Here is a 14,356-nt window from a genome sequence, read left to right on the forward strand (position 1 = left end):
GCGGATCTGGATGATAGGGTGGTGGTGGGCATGGGGCCCAAGGAGCACGGTCGGGAGGCGGTTCTCGATGCTGTGATCACTCTTACTATCTCCTACACACAGCTCCATCGGATCGACCCGAGCCTGAGCCAGCGCACGAGCACGCCAATGACCAGTGCACAGTCACAGTCCCTCTTTCAGGAGCGACAATCTGTAAGAATTTTCCCTCTTATCTTCATTGCTCACTTTATTTTCCGCATTTAGTAGTTTTATGAGTTCCATCATGTCATACTGTAGGCCTACCTGGAGTACACACGCCAGGATACCATGGCATGGCACGAGAGCCTTTATGCATACCATGAGCAGAGGGGTCGCCAGATGCAGCACGCTTTTCAGGAAATGGCGGCCGGCAGGTGTCCTCAATTTCAACCAGCACAATGTCCTCCAGCACAACCAAGGCTGCTGATCTTTGAGGAGTTTGTGGCACAGAACGCTGGCCCCTCGCCGGTTAGTTCATCCCCAATCTATTCACCCAAAGCATATCATGCCTTTCAACACAGTCATATATCCCGTTAATATGTCTTTTCAACATTCAGAGAACCGGTGGATCAACCGTTGGCGGTGGTCTTCGCAGCACTCCTGAGTCACGGAGCCCGACCACTCCGATCCATGGAAGCGGAGGCGGAGGTGGAGGCGGTCTTGGCGGTAGCGCTGCCGCTAGCAGTGACGACCTGGGCTTCGGCGGTCTTGGCGGTGACGACATCCACGGTGCTCGACGTCCTGGCGCTTAAGCCTTTCGATTACTTGTGTGCTTATGCTTGTGTTTCTTTAGATGACTTGTATGTGGTGATGATGATCCTTTAGATGACTTGTGTGTGGTGATGATGATCCTTTAGATGACTTGTGTGTGGTGATGATGATCCTTTCGGTTACTTTTGATGGTCCTTTGGGAAGATGCTTATGCATATATTGTTGTGACGGTGCCGTATGATACCTATGTGTTCTATATGTGCATTTCCATCATATATATCTGTTGTATATTTGAATTGAATTGATCTGAAAAGAAATAGAAAAAAGAAAAAAAACAAATGCAAACTATGCCGACGGCTAGGCCGTCGGCATAGAGCTGGCGTGAGTGCCCAGTTGCTGACACGTGGCAGTTATGCCGACGGCCTAGCCGTCGGCGTAGTTTCGAACTAGGCCGACAGCTAGGCCATCGGCATAGCTTCCACGTGTCAGCAACTGGGCACTCCTGGGGCAGGGCTATGCCGACGGCCTAGCTGTCGGCGTAGTTTAAAACTAAGCCGACAGCCGGGCCGTCGGCATAGCCCTGCCCCAGGAATGCCCATATGCTGACACGTGGCAGGCTATGCCGACGGCCTAGCTGTCGGCGTAGTTTCAAACTAAGACGACGGCTAGGCCGTCGGCATAGCCCTGCTTCCAGGAGTAATGCCTGCTCGCCACGTGGCGCATCTATGCCGACAGTCTAGCCATCGGCATAGTTTCAAACTAAGCCGATGGCCGGGCCGTCGGCATAGATGCGCCACGTGGCGAGCAGCCGTTGGTCAGCACTTGACGGCGGCCGCCGTTAAGCGATAACGTTGCCGACGGCTAGGGCCGTCGGCATAGATGTACGGACACCGTCGGGATAGGGCCTATGCCGACGGCCTTTATATGCCGACGGCCTCCCGGGCTACACCGACGGATATGTTGCCGATGGCCCTATGCCGACGGGGGCCGTCGGCATAGGCCTGTCGCGACGGCCAATCAAGGCTATGCCGACGGCCAGGGTGCGATTCCGGTAGTGCTCCGTTCTAAATATTTATTTGTCGTGGTTTTAGTTTAAAATTGAACTAAAACAACTACAAGTATTATGAAACGGAGGAAGTAGATTTTAAGCTTACTTGATAACACGATCATTAGTACCCACACACGTGAGTGCATACTAAATGTCCCTGATAATATCCTTGGCTGCTGTCAGCTCAACAGGCAAGAGTCTAGCAATCAGCTCTCGCAGAAGAGATGGGCAACTACTTTTTAGATGTTGGTAACCATCACTTACGATCATCGCTTCCAAATTGGACGGAGAAGCAAGGAACTCAAAGCAAGCCTCCTTGAGTCCATGGTAATTATGCTGCTCAGCCAAAACCAAACTAGTTGCAACCATGCTGGAGTCAATGTGATTGCACAATATCTCCTCACATATCAGCTTGAGCCTCGCAATGTCGTATCTATCTGCCGCTACAAGTAGATGGCCAGTTGTTGCTATATCTTCGTGCGTTGCGCCTTCATCGGTTCCTTCATGAGTCGTCTCAGGGAGTGAGTCCGTGTAGATGAAATGGAGCAAGGACTTGAACACACCTGCTTCTATATCATCAATTTCAATAGGATCACCAGATCTCTCCCTCATGGTACCAAAGAGCTCTGCCTTGAAGACCGGCGAACGAGCAGCGAGCACGGACCTATGATCCTCGAATACCTGGCCACCAACTCGAAAGGCCACGTCTGCTCCATCCTTACTTTTCAGGAGCTCACCGAAATGGTGATGCAAGTTGCTTGGAGGAACCACAACAAACTGATTTGCATGTGTCTCTTCGTTATGGATCTTCTTCACGGCCACATCACACTTGATTCTAAAACTATCGCCTCCTAGATGCACCGATCCCTCCAAATCCTCATGCTTGATAAAATCACCGAAACCCCAATCTGAACCACTGTATGGGAACACATGTTCCGGGGCGACTTTGACATATGAAGGCACTGGTTCTCCACCCTTGTCAAGGATGTTGAAGGTGACTTTGGCCTTTACGCCTTCGCCACCCGCCGAATCAAGAACCAGATAAACAGATATGTGACCTGGTTTGTCATTGCTGTTTGGGTAATACTTGACGACCCAGTTATGATCTCCCACCATGAAAGGGATGGATGTGGTACAGTCGCCGACCTTGAGCAGCTCCTTGGTTCTTGAGTACCCATCTATGTTGATCACGTGCGTCCTTCTCTCTTCTTCAGCTACAATGGCGGACGTGACTTTCCGACGCTTCGGCATTAATTCTGGCGTTGGGCTGAGGTAGCAAGATTGGAAGGAGTGGAAGACGACTGCCTCTGTTCACATTCAGAAAGAAAAATCGGAACTTGTGTAGTAGCCTCGTTTACCTTCACGTGGAGACGTCGTTAATGTTGCATCGCCTGTCCGCGCTCTGCCATTTTGCTATCAGACCTAGCGCTCGAGCTCACACGAGAGGAAGACGAAGATGTTTTGTGCCGCGTTTAACCTTGCAGCTTTTCTGCTCTCTATTTCTCTTCTTATTCAGCGATTACAAAGCTAACTGAAACCGGAAAACAAGCCACGCCCGGGTCGTGAGCACCGCCATCCCAGCGCTCCCCGCGCGTCGCCCGCGATGCGGCCATGACCGTCTAGTTCGTGCCATCCCACGATCGGGTCAGGGCCGCGGAGAAACCTAACAAACTACGACCGAGACGCAGCTCGGATTATTTGAACTGAAAACAAGTTTCTCTGACGAAACTGACAGAGACTGAACCTACACCTATATCTGTCGAAACTGAAGACAAACTTCTGCAGCTGATTAACTGACAATCTCCGCCTTAATCAGTTGCTGATGTTGATCATGCCCAGCTTCTCCCGCAGCTTCTGGAACTTCACCCGAGGCAGTGCCTTGGTCAGGATGTCAGCCAGTTGCTCGTCGGTGTGGACGTGATCGATGGCGATCCTCCCGTCTTGCACGCACTCGCGGATGAAGTGAAATCGCGTCTCGATGTGCTTGCTTCTGTCATGGAAAACAGGGTTCTTGCAGAGTTGGATTGCTGACTTGTTGTCGATGAGGAGTGGAGTTGCGCCTCCCGGATCACCTAGCAGATCGCCAAGCATCCGCCGGAGCCAAACGCCCGTGCACGCGGCTGCAGTAGCCGCCATGTACTCGGCTTCACAGGATGAGAGAGCGACCACCTTCTGCTTCTGGGACTGCCAGCTGATCACGCTCCCCCCAAAAACAAACACCGTTCCGGATGTGCTCTTCCTGTAATCAACATCTCCGGCGAAGTCTACGTCACTGTACCCAACCAGCCGCGGCTCTACTTCTCCTCTCTTGTATCTGCACCCAAAGTTCAGGGTGCCTGCAACATACCTCAGCAGCTGTTTCACCGCCGCCCAGTGCTCTGTCGTGGGCGCCTCCATGAACCTGCTCACGAAACCCACCGCGTAGGAGATGTCCGGTCTCGAATGCACCAGGTAACGAAGGCTGCCCATGATGCTGCGGTAGAGTTTTCTGTCCACCGGCGGGTTCGTGCTCTCCTTGCTCAGTTTCAGGCGCGGCTCCATCGGGATGTGCACTGGATTGCAGCCTGTCAGCCCAGCCTTGTCCACGATCTTGGCTGCGTAGCTCGCCTGCTTGAGGGTGATCGCATCGTCTCCCTGCTGCACTTCGATGCCGAGATAGTAGCTCAGCAGACCGAGGTCACTCATGGAGAAGACAGACTTCATCTGCTGTTTGAACTGAATAATGGCCTCCAGGCTTGATCCGGTGACGATGAGATCGTCGACGTAGACGCCCAGCATCAGTCGCTCGTCTCCATCGCACCGCATGTACACGGCGTGTTCAGATGGGCTCCTCTGAAAACCAAGCGACACCAGCGTCTCGTCCAGCTTAATGTTCCAGGCACGCGGCGTCTGGCAGAGCCCGTACAGAGACTTGGAGAGTCGAAGCACTTTCTCTTCTTCCCCGGCGCGCTCAAACCCCGGTGGCTGCACCACATACACCTCCTCTTGCAGATCTCCATTGAGGAAAGCAGACTTGACGTCGAGGTGGTGAACTTCCCAGCCTGCCTGCGCGGCGATCGCGAGCAGCAGCAGCACGGATTCGAGCCGCGCCACCGGAGCAAAGACTTCGTTGTAGTCCACGCCCGGGTGCTGCGCATATCCCTTGGCGACAAGCCTCGCCTTGTGTTGACGATCTCACCGGCGGAGTTCTTCTTGAGCTTGAACACCCACTTCACCCCGATCGCCTGCTTGCCCGACGGGAGCGTGGTGAGCGTCCAAGTGTTGTTGTCGTCGATGGACTGCATCTCATCCAGCATAGCCGCCCGCTAGGGTGCGTGTGGCTCCGCCTATTCGAACATGTCGGGCTCCTCTCCGGCCACAAGGAGCAGCTCGGCCGGATCCAGAGTCACTGGCTCAACTTCCTCAAGGACGGTGTCGACCGCGTGGTAGCGACGAGGCGCCTCACGGGTGCCCAGGGCTGCGTCCGGCGTGGCTCCAGGAGGAGGTGAGACGTACCCGCCCCCACGCCCTTTCCCTTGTACACCTCTAGTTCAGGGGTGTGGGCATGCACTGGCGTGTCTCCACGCACCGCGGACGCAGGCGATGCACCTCCAGAAGGAGTGTGGTCACGCACCGGCGTGTCTGGACTCGCCGCGGTCGCAGGCGTAGTCCTTGTCTACTCCGGCTGCTGCGTCAGGGCCATCGTGGGTGCAAACTCGATGACGAAGGTGCCCTCCCCCGGTGTCGCTGTCTGCCAGTCCCAGCACGCCGACTCGTCGAAGACGGCGTCGCGAGTGACGTGCACTCGCTTGCCCACGGGGTCGTAGACGCTCCACGCCTTGGATTGACCGTGTTCGTACCCGATGAAGACAGTGCGCAGGCTGCGGTCGTCCAGCTTCTTGAGACCTGGCAGTGTCACCTTGATGTGCGCGACGCAGCCGAACATGCGGAAGTAGCTCACCGCCGGCTTGTTGCCGTGCCAAGCTTCATACGGTGTCATGCCGCGCACCGCCTTCGTGGGCGCGCAGTTCAGCAGGTGAACGGCGGTGGTCACCGCCTCCCCCCAGAACTCGTTCGGCACCCCCTTCGCCTTCAGGAGACACCGCACCGTCCCGACGACGGTCTGGTTCCGACGCTCTACGACACCGTTTTGCTATGGCGAGTATGGGGCAGTGAGCTGCCGGCGTACGCCACGGTCAGCGCAGTACTCCCTGAACTCCATTGATGTGAACTCGCCGCCCCTGTCAGTTCGGAGCACGCGCAGCTTGACAGAGGTCTCCACCTCGACGCGGGCCTGCCAGCACTTGATCGCCGCTGGTGCCTCGTCTTTCCTGCTCAGGAGCACGATCCACATGTAGCGTGACTTGTCATCCACGAGCAACAGGAAATACCTTTTCCCTCTGTGCATCGGCGGCGTGATCGGGCCACACAGGTCACCGTGGACCAAATCCAGGCGATCGTCGGCCCGGTAGTTCGCCTCCGTAGGGAACGGGGCGCGGCGCTGCTTGCTGACAAGGCAGCTATCGCACACCTGATCGGCGTGCTGGACCAGGGCATGCCGCGCACCATGCCGTCCTGGGCCAGCTTCCGGAGCGCGTCGAAGTTCAGGTGGCCGTAGCGGGCGTGCCAGCGCCACACGTCCTCACCGTCCATGGCCGTTAAGCACACCGGCCGCGTGATCTCCAGCTCAACGGTGTAGAGGCGATTCCTCGATCTGTACACCTTGGCGATGATGTTCTCCTGACGATCGCGCACCACCATCATGCCGCTCCGCACCAGAGCGGTGCACCCCGCCTCGTCCAGCTGTCCGTGGAGATGATCGAGGTACGCAGGCGAGGTATGTAGTATACCTTTGAAAGCACGCGGTGACGCCCTCCGTGAGCGACGAAGACCACCGTCCCGCGCCCCTCCATCTCGACCACCGACCCGTCACCGAAGCGCATCGTGCCGGCGACGTGGCGATCCAGCTCCGAAAAGACGGTGGAGTTGCCCGTCATGTGGTTTGATGCGCCGGTGTCCAGATGCCAGAGTGGTTCCTTGGTGTCGTCGGCGGCCCCGAGGCTGACCTCAACGCCCTCCTCGTGGAGGTGCACGAGCTGATCGCCGTGCACGACCAGTTCGGGCTCGTCAGGCAGCGGCGTCACCTGCGCCATGAGGAGCGCAGGATCCTCGTCCTCCGCCGCCGCGAGGTGCGCCTCGCCGCCGCCCTCGTCCTTCATCTTCTTGCGGCACTCGCGAGCCCAATGGCTGCTAATACCGCAGTAGCGGCAGTTGCCGGAGCGCTTGGGTCCAGCTTTTCCGCCACCGGGGCGGGCGGCACCCTTGCCGCGGTCGCCGTGGCCCTTTCCACGCCCCTTCTTGCCGCCGTTGCCCCCCCCCCTGCTAGAGGACCTGCCTTGATCACTGCGCCTGATCCGCGCGTTCCACTCCTCCAGAGTGAGCAGGAGCTTGCTGCCGCCCTCCTCCTCGGTGTCCAGCTCGTACCGCTCCTCGTCCACCTTGAAATGACCGATGATTTCCTCGATCGACGTCGTGTCCAGGTCGACCAGGTTGTTGATGGAGACCGTGAGCTGCGAGTACCGCTTGGGGACGATTCGCAACCACTTCTGGATCACGCGCTTGTCGCTGATCGCGTCTCCGAGCTCGCCGAGGCGCGCGCACAGCCCTGTGAGCTCGTCTCATCAATGGACTCACCGGCTTTGTGGCGCAGCTGATCGAACTCCCCCCGCAGGGTCTGGGCCTTTGCGTCTCGGACGCGCGCGGAGCCCACGCGCATGGCGCGGATCGCCTCCCACAGCTCCTGGGAGGTCTGGTGCTTTGCGCAGCATGGGCAGCATCTCAGGGGGCACCGATCGGAGGATGAACTCCATCGCGCCCTTGTCATTGCGGTACCCGTACTCATCATCGAGATCCTTCGCGCCCAGGATCGCGCGCCACATCCCTCTCTCCTGCATCCCGACCTCCATGAGGAGGCTCCACTCGGCGTAGTTCGTGCGGGTCAATGGTGGCACGTTGGCGTGACCCGACACGACCGGAGGGAACTGCCTCGCCACCGCCAGCTCGCGCCCTTGGCCGGCTGCGGACTTTGGCAAGCCTTAGCTGCCGTCGTCGTCGGTGTCACGCCCAATATGCGGCACTATCCTTAAGAGACTCGAAGGTCCCACCAAGGATAGAACCGCATATTGACACGCTTTTGCAAGGTGGATATCATTACATGAACATTACATAATAGATGGGGATACTTACAAGGCATACACATGCCGCAAAAATACATCAATACATCATACATAAGATCAACATCCGACTACGGATGAAACACAAACAGAAACTCAAACGACGTCCACCCTGCTAGCCCAGGCTGCCGGCCTGGAACCTATCCCCTGATCGAAGAAGAAGAAGAAGAAGAAGCGGAACTCCAAAACAAGTAACATTGCTCTCGCGTCATGATCATCGCAAAACCTGTACCTGCAACTGGTGTTGTAGTAATCTGTGAGCCACGAGGACTCAGCAATCCCATTACCATGGGTATCAAGACTAGCAAAGCTTAATGGGTATGGAAAGGATAAGTGGTGAGGTTGGAGCAGCGACTAAGCAATGTATGGTGGCTAACTTACGCAAATAAGAGTGAGAAGAGAAGCAATGGAACGTTCGTCAACTAGTAATGATCAAGAAGTGATCCTGAACTCCTACTTACGTCAAACATAACCCATAAACCGTGTTCACTTCCTGGACTCCGCCGAGAAGAGACCATCACGGCTACACACGCGGTTGATGCGTTTTAGTTAAGGTCAAGTGTCAAGTTCTCTACAACCGGATATTAACAAATTCCCATCTGCCACATAACCGCGGGCACGGCTCTCGAAAGTTTATACCCTGCAGGGGTGTCCCAACTTAGCCCATTATAAGCTCTCACGGTCAACGAAGGATATTCCTTCTCCGGGAAGACCCGATCAGTCTCGGAATCCCGGTTACAAGACATTTCGACAATGGTAAAACAAAACCAGCAAAGCCGCCTGAATGTGCCGACAAATCCTGATAGGAGCTGCACATATCTCGTTCTCGGGGCACATCGGATTGTCCAAGCTTCCGATAGGCGAGCCCAGAGTTGCCCCTGGTGGCCACCGGCGACTGACAGGTTGGACCAACACTCGAAGGAGCACTGGCCCGGGGGGCTAAATAAAGATGACCCTCGGGAGCGCGACTCCCAAGGGAAAAAGGCTAGGTGAGGCAAATGTAAAACCAAGATTGGGCCTTACTGGAAGAGTTTTATTCAAAGCGAACTGTCAAGGGGGTCCCATAAATCACCCAACCGCGTAAGGGACGCAAAATCAAGGAACATCACACCGGTATGACAGAAACTAGGGCGGCAAGAGTGGAACAAAACACCAGGCATAAGGCCGAGCCTTCCACCCTTTACCAAGTATATAGATGCATTAAGAATATAAGAGATATTGTGATATCCCAACATAAACATAATCCAACATGGAGCAATCTTCAACTTCACCTGCAACTAGCAACGCTATAAGAGGGGCTGAGCAAAAGCGGTAACATATCCAAACAATGGTTTGCTAGGAAGGGTGACAAAGGTTAGAGGTTCATGGCAATTTGGGAGGCTTGAAAAGCAAGTGAATAGGTAGCGCAGCATAGCGATAGAACGAAGCAACTAGCATAGCAATGATAGTAATGAGATCCAAGGTGACGGTCATCTTGCCTAAAATCCCTCTAGGAAGAAGAACGAGTCCATGAAGAGGATGAAGCCACGAAGACGAACGAATCCTCACGATCGCAACGACACGGGAACTATCGAGAAGAAGCACACAACATGGTAAACACACCACACATGAACAAGGCATGAAGCTCAACCAAGTATGATGCATGACAAGGCTACATGAAGCTACTCATGACAAGAGATGATGCATACACGAACAACACATCAAAGCAAGTTTAAATGAGGCCGGAAACAACATATAACAAATCCGGTAAGTCCTCATATGCAAATTTCGAAATTGGTCCAGATCTGAATAAACCTTATGTTCAAGTTGTTAAACAGCAAGTCAAAATGCACCAAGATGATCTACACAAAATTCTAGTCAAGTTACATATAAAGTTCATTTAATTCGGAGCTACGGCCTAGAAGATATGAGCAAAACAAGTTAAACATGGCATTGATGCAAAATGCATTCAAACATCAAACAAACACACTCAAGGCATGGATGCAACATGATAATATGAAGCTACATGCAAAACTAAGCAAGTTACATATAGAACATGCTCAAAACGGAGCAACGGTGCAACACATACACTCCAAACAAGACATAGCAACAATCTATCCAAAACAGCAACTAGGCATCTAGAAATCATCAAAACAATATGCTACAGCAACTCAACATGAAAACAAAAGGCATGGACATGATGTACAGGTAAAGCATGACAAAACATGAGCACTGAGCTATCTCCAGAAATCACTAGAACATGCTCAAAAGGACATGGCAAGATTGCAAATAATAACAGGTTCACAGACTTAGCAGAAATCACTGGACATGGCAGAAATAACACCAGGTTGCTAAGTTTAGAGCTATCAAACAACATGCTACAGGAACATATCATAGCAAACAAAGGCATGGCATGAATCTACTAATTGCATAGAACAAAAGTCCCTTACTGATCACGAGCCAAAAAGGCACAGAAGATATGATGGCACCCATGTAAACATAGCAAGTTATATGACAGATTCAGACTTGTATTCAACTTGTAAGAAAAGTTATATGACAGATTCAGACTTGTATTCAGACTTGTAAGCAAGACCCGGACTTGTATTCAACTTGTAAGAAAAGATAGACTAGTCCTAGTCCTACTAGGACTCCACATGTAACCCGCCCCTCTAACTTATATAAGGAGGGGCAGGGCTCCCCAAGAGGGAGAGGCAAGAAGAAACAATCTTTAGTGCTAGACACAAAGAGCCGGCTTACCGGCGATTCTCTCATGAGCATAATGAGACCTAGCCACAAACAGCATGTAGGGCTATTACCAGATGATGTTTCCCGGGGCCCGAAGCTGTCTAAATCCTTGTCTTGTGTTGCGTCTCTTGATTCCGCCCAACCCCTCTCAAGCTACCACATAGATGCGCTGGCCTCGCGACTAAGTCCTGACACTAAGGACATCTGCCGTGACAATTCCACGACAGTTGGCGCCCAACGTGGGGCTTGCGCACGGTGGTGTTGAGTTCTTGAAGGGCTTTCTCCAGGGATCAAGAAGCTCGCGATGTGCCGGATGAAAAAGAGCCGGTGCAAAAGATAACATCGTCGAAGAACAGTCAAGATGAGATATACAAGATTTAAGATCAAGAGAAAGTTAGGGTTGCGTTTTTGTGCTAGCGCACGTGACCAGATGATCCGTCGAGGCCGGGTTAATTTCCGTTGCCGCTGCAGGTTGAAGTCTCGCATCTGAGATCAGTTGATACGAGGGACAAGTCGCCGAGACCTACACAGTCGTCTGTGTTCAAATCCAATTCGGAGCATCAGCGTGATCCTCTGCTACACTCACTCAATGGCGCGTATAAAGTTTGATGACAGCCAGAACCTTTTTTGCTCGAGTAGTAGCACATTGGCTCAAAGTACTAGCCACCCAGCGTCCGACAGCTTCCGTGAGACCGTGACTCGGCGCGAATATTTTCGGCAGGTTTGTTTTCTGTTGAGGATATAGACCTGGGGGTCACCCGCCAGGAGGGCCGGGTTACTCCAAGGATCATTACCAGAAGCCCGGAGCTAAGTTTCAGGATAATGGGCCAGAGATGGGCTGAGACCCGGATATGGCTTAAGGCCCGTAGTTACAATCATTGTTATAGTAGACTTGTAGTGTAAGGCAAGTATTGTTTTAGAGCCCGAGCCGGACACTCTTATGAGCCGGCTCGGGACTCTAAGGGCTGCTGGGCGTCAGCCTCCCTATATAAAGGGACGACCCGGCAGCGGTTTGGGGACGACAACAATCTCTCCGAGAGCCGGGATAAGTGTTTAGTTCCCTGGCGATCGTAACCCTAATCAATAACACCTCGAACTGGACGTAGGCTTTTACCTTCACCGTAAGGGGCCGAACCAGTATAAACCCTCGTGTCCCTTGTCCCGCATAACCCCTTCAAGCTTCCTAGTTGCGATGGCTCCACGATTAAGTCCTAGCCCAAGGACATCTGCCGTGACAATTCCACGACAGTTGGCGCCCACCGTGGGGCGAGCGCACGGTGGATTTGAGTTCTTGAAGGGCAGCTTCGAAGGGCTCAAGGGATACGCTGTGGGCCAAATGACCAAGAGTCGTCGCGGCAGGCTCTACATCGACGACGCGGACTGGGGCCCCGACGCCGGCTCAGTGGAGTACGGGTACCGGGTCCCCTTCGGCGGAATTCATGTCTTCATTGGCAAGATTGGTGAGCCGGGCCCCGAGCCGGGTCTCTGCGCCGATCTCATCGAAACGGCTCAGCGCGCCCGATCCGCCCGGGCCCGGCCAGCCTTAAAACGCGCTTTTGTGGGATGCATCCATGGAAGGCCCTCCGATCCATCTGGGTCTGGGGATGAGGCGGCCGCCGGCTCTGACGGCGAGTCGGCCGCTGATGAGTCAAACTCGTTGTACCAACTTCAAGATGGCAGGCTCATGAGTTATTCCGATGGCAACAGTATTCCGGACCTTTTTGAGCCGCCAAGTCAGGTCGGAGTTTTTATGGCTGGTACGCAGCCTGTTCAGAACCCCGCTACCGGATCAGAAAATCCGGAGCCTTCCCCGGCTCAGGTGCTGATGGATCTCACAGACAAGATGACGGCCCTGTTAACTGCCACGGTTGACCCGGCAGATCAAGCCCAGCATGACGCGGAGGTGGCACAGTTAAAATTGGATCTGATGAAAGCAAAGGAGGATCTTGCAGCAGAAGGGATCAGGCTGGCGGCGGAGCGGGCGGCTCTCGACGCCCGGGCTCAGTTGATTCAGGCGCAGTCCTTCCAACTCACGATGGATCAGAACGCGGCCAACGAGGTCATGAGAAGGAGGCATCAGAAGGCCCAGTCTCGACTCCCGCCGGTTTACGATCCGCGCAATCTATTCAACACGCCGGGTGCGGGATCCAGTAACCCACCAGGTGTCATTGCGCCCGGGTCGGGACCCCTTATTCAGCCACTAATAATGGGGCCTCCCCAGGCGCCCCCTGCCCCGCCTCAGTATGTGCCAATACCCCCGGGTCGTTACGATAACCCGCTGGAGAACATGGTAGCAGCGGCAGCACGACTGGCGGCTCTTCCCGTTGACGGCAATTCTCCGGCAGCCGTGGAAACCCGCCGGGTCAGGGAACTCCTGCAGACGGCCCTAGCGCAGCAAGAGGCGTACTCCTACAGCCGGGACAGGATCCACTCAACTCCTCGCCCAGGCCAGAGCCCGAGCTACAGCCGGCACATGGTCTCGGCGACCGGCTCAAGTAATGTCCGACGCCATGGCCCGGCTCATGTTGGAACCTTCTACGCCGCAGACCAAGCACGGCAAGAGGCGGAGCAGGTGCCGCAGTTGACGGCTTATCAGACCCCCCCGGCTTATCCAACGGCGTCCGTTGATGTGGGTATTTCTACCAGGACCGGGGGTGTCCCTTGTTTGGTGCCGGCCATCCGTAATGAACGTTTACCTAAGGATTTCAAGGGCCCTAGGAAGGTGCCTAACTATACAGCTGACTTACAGCCTGCGGCCTGGATTGAGAGTTATGAGATGGCCATGGAACTGCTAGAGGTCAGCGAGGCGGCCATGGCCAAATATTTCACCATGATGTTAGATGGAACTGCCCGCACGTGGTTAAAAGGGCTGCCACCGAACTCCATTGGGTCTTGGACCGAGCTGAAGGCCCGGTTCATTCAAAACTTCAAGGATACCTGTAGGCAGTCTATGTCAATTGTGGATTTGACTAACTGTAAGCAGCAGGAGGGCGAGTCCACGACCCATTGGGTTCGCCGGGTCAAGGAGATCATACATTCATCAGATAAGATGGACGCCGGCTCTGCAGTCTTGATGTTAGAACAGAATTGTCGTTTTGTGCCCCTAAAGATGAAGCTTGGGCGGCTTAAACGTGACTGCACGGATATGGGTACACTAATGGCGGCTCTTGTCAAATACGCTGATTCCGATGGTACCAAGGATCCCCCTTCAGATGATGAAAGGACAGGGAAGGGAAAGAAGAACGGCAATGGAAAGAGCCCTCAGTTTAACCCGGGGAATCAAGGAGGAGGCAAGCGCAAGGCCGATGGCAGCCTGGAGTTCGTAGCCAACACCCAAGGCAACAACCAGCGACGCAAGGGGAGGCCCCCTCCCCGAGGCGGCGGGTCAGGACCTTCTCTGGAGCAGCTGTTGAATGAACCTTGTCCGAGACACGGCTCTAGAGAGAAGCCAGCGACTCATCTGTGGAAGGATTGTGCTATCATGAAGGCCTTTAAAAACTACAATGGCCCGGGCGGCGGCCCAGGCGCAGGCGGCTCCGGCGCTGGCGGCTCTCATGGCCCGGGTGGCGGGTCAAATTCCGGTCCTCAGAACGGTCAAGGGGGCTTCAATCAACAGTCTGGTCAAGGTCATCAACAGCAACAG

At 54.5% G+C, this 14,356-nt stretch overlaps 1 protein-coding gene across 1 annotated transcript; it reads right to left on the reverse strand.

The window, feature by feature from the left end:
• Window positions 1-1,924: 1,924 nt before the first annotated feature.
• LOC109759325 (BTB/POZ and MATH domain-containing protein 3-like) lies at window positions 1,925-3,028 on the reverse strand. The gene has a single exon (XM_020318151.1). The coding sequence runs from the start codon at window positions 3,026-3,028 to the stop codon at window positions 1,925-1,927; it is 1,104 nt and encodes a 367-aa protein (XP_020173740.1).
• Window positions 3,029-14,356: the final 11,328 nt, after the last annotated feature.

The sequence above is a fragment of the Aegilops tauschii genome, chromosome 5 (assembly GCF_002575655.3).
Source record: "Aegilops tauschii subsp. strangulata cultivar AL8/78 chromosome 5, Aet v6.0, whole genome shotgun sequence".
Classification (NCBI taxonomy): domain Eukaryota; kingdom Viridiplantae; phylum Streptophyta; class Magnoliopsida; order Poales; family Poaceae; genus Aegilops; species Aegilops tauschii.

Excerpts from the sequence above, each read along its gene's own strand:
- LOC109759325 (XM_020318151.1), bottom strand. The coding sequence starts at position 3,028 with ATGCCGAAGCGTCGGAAAGTCACGTCCGCCATTGTAGCTGAAGAAGAG.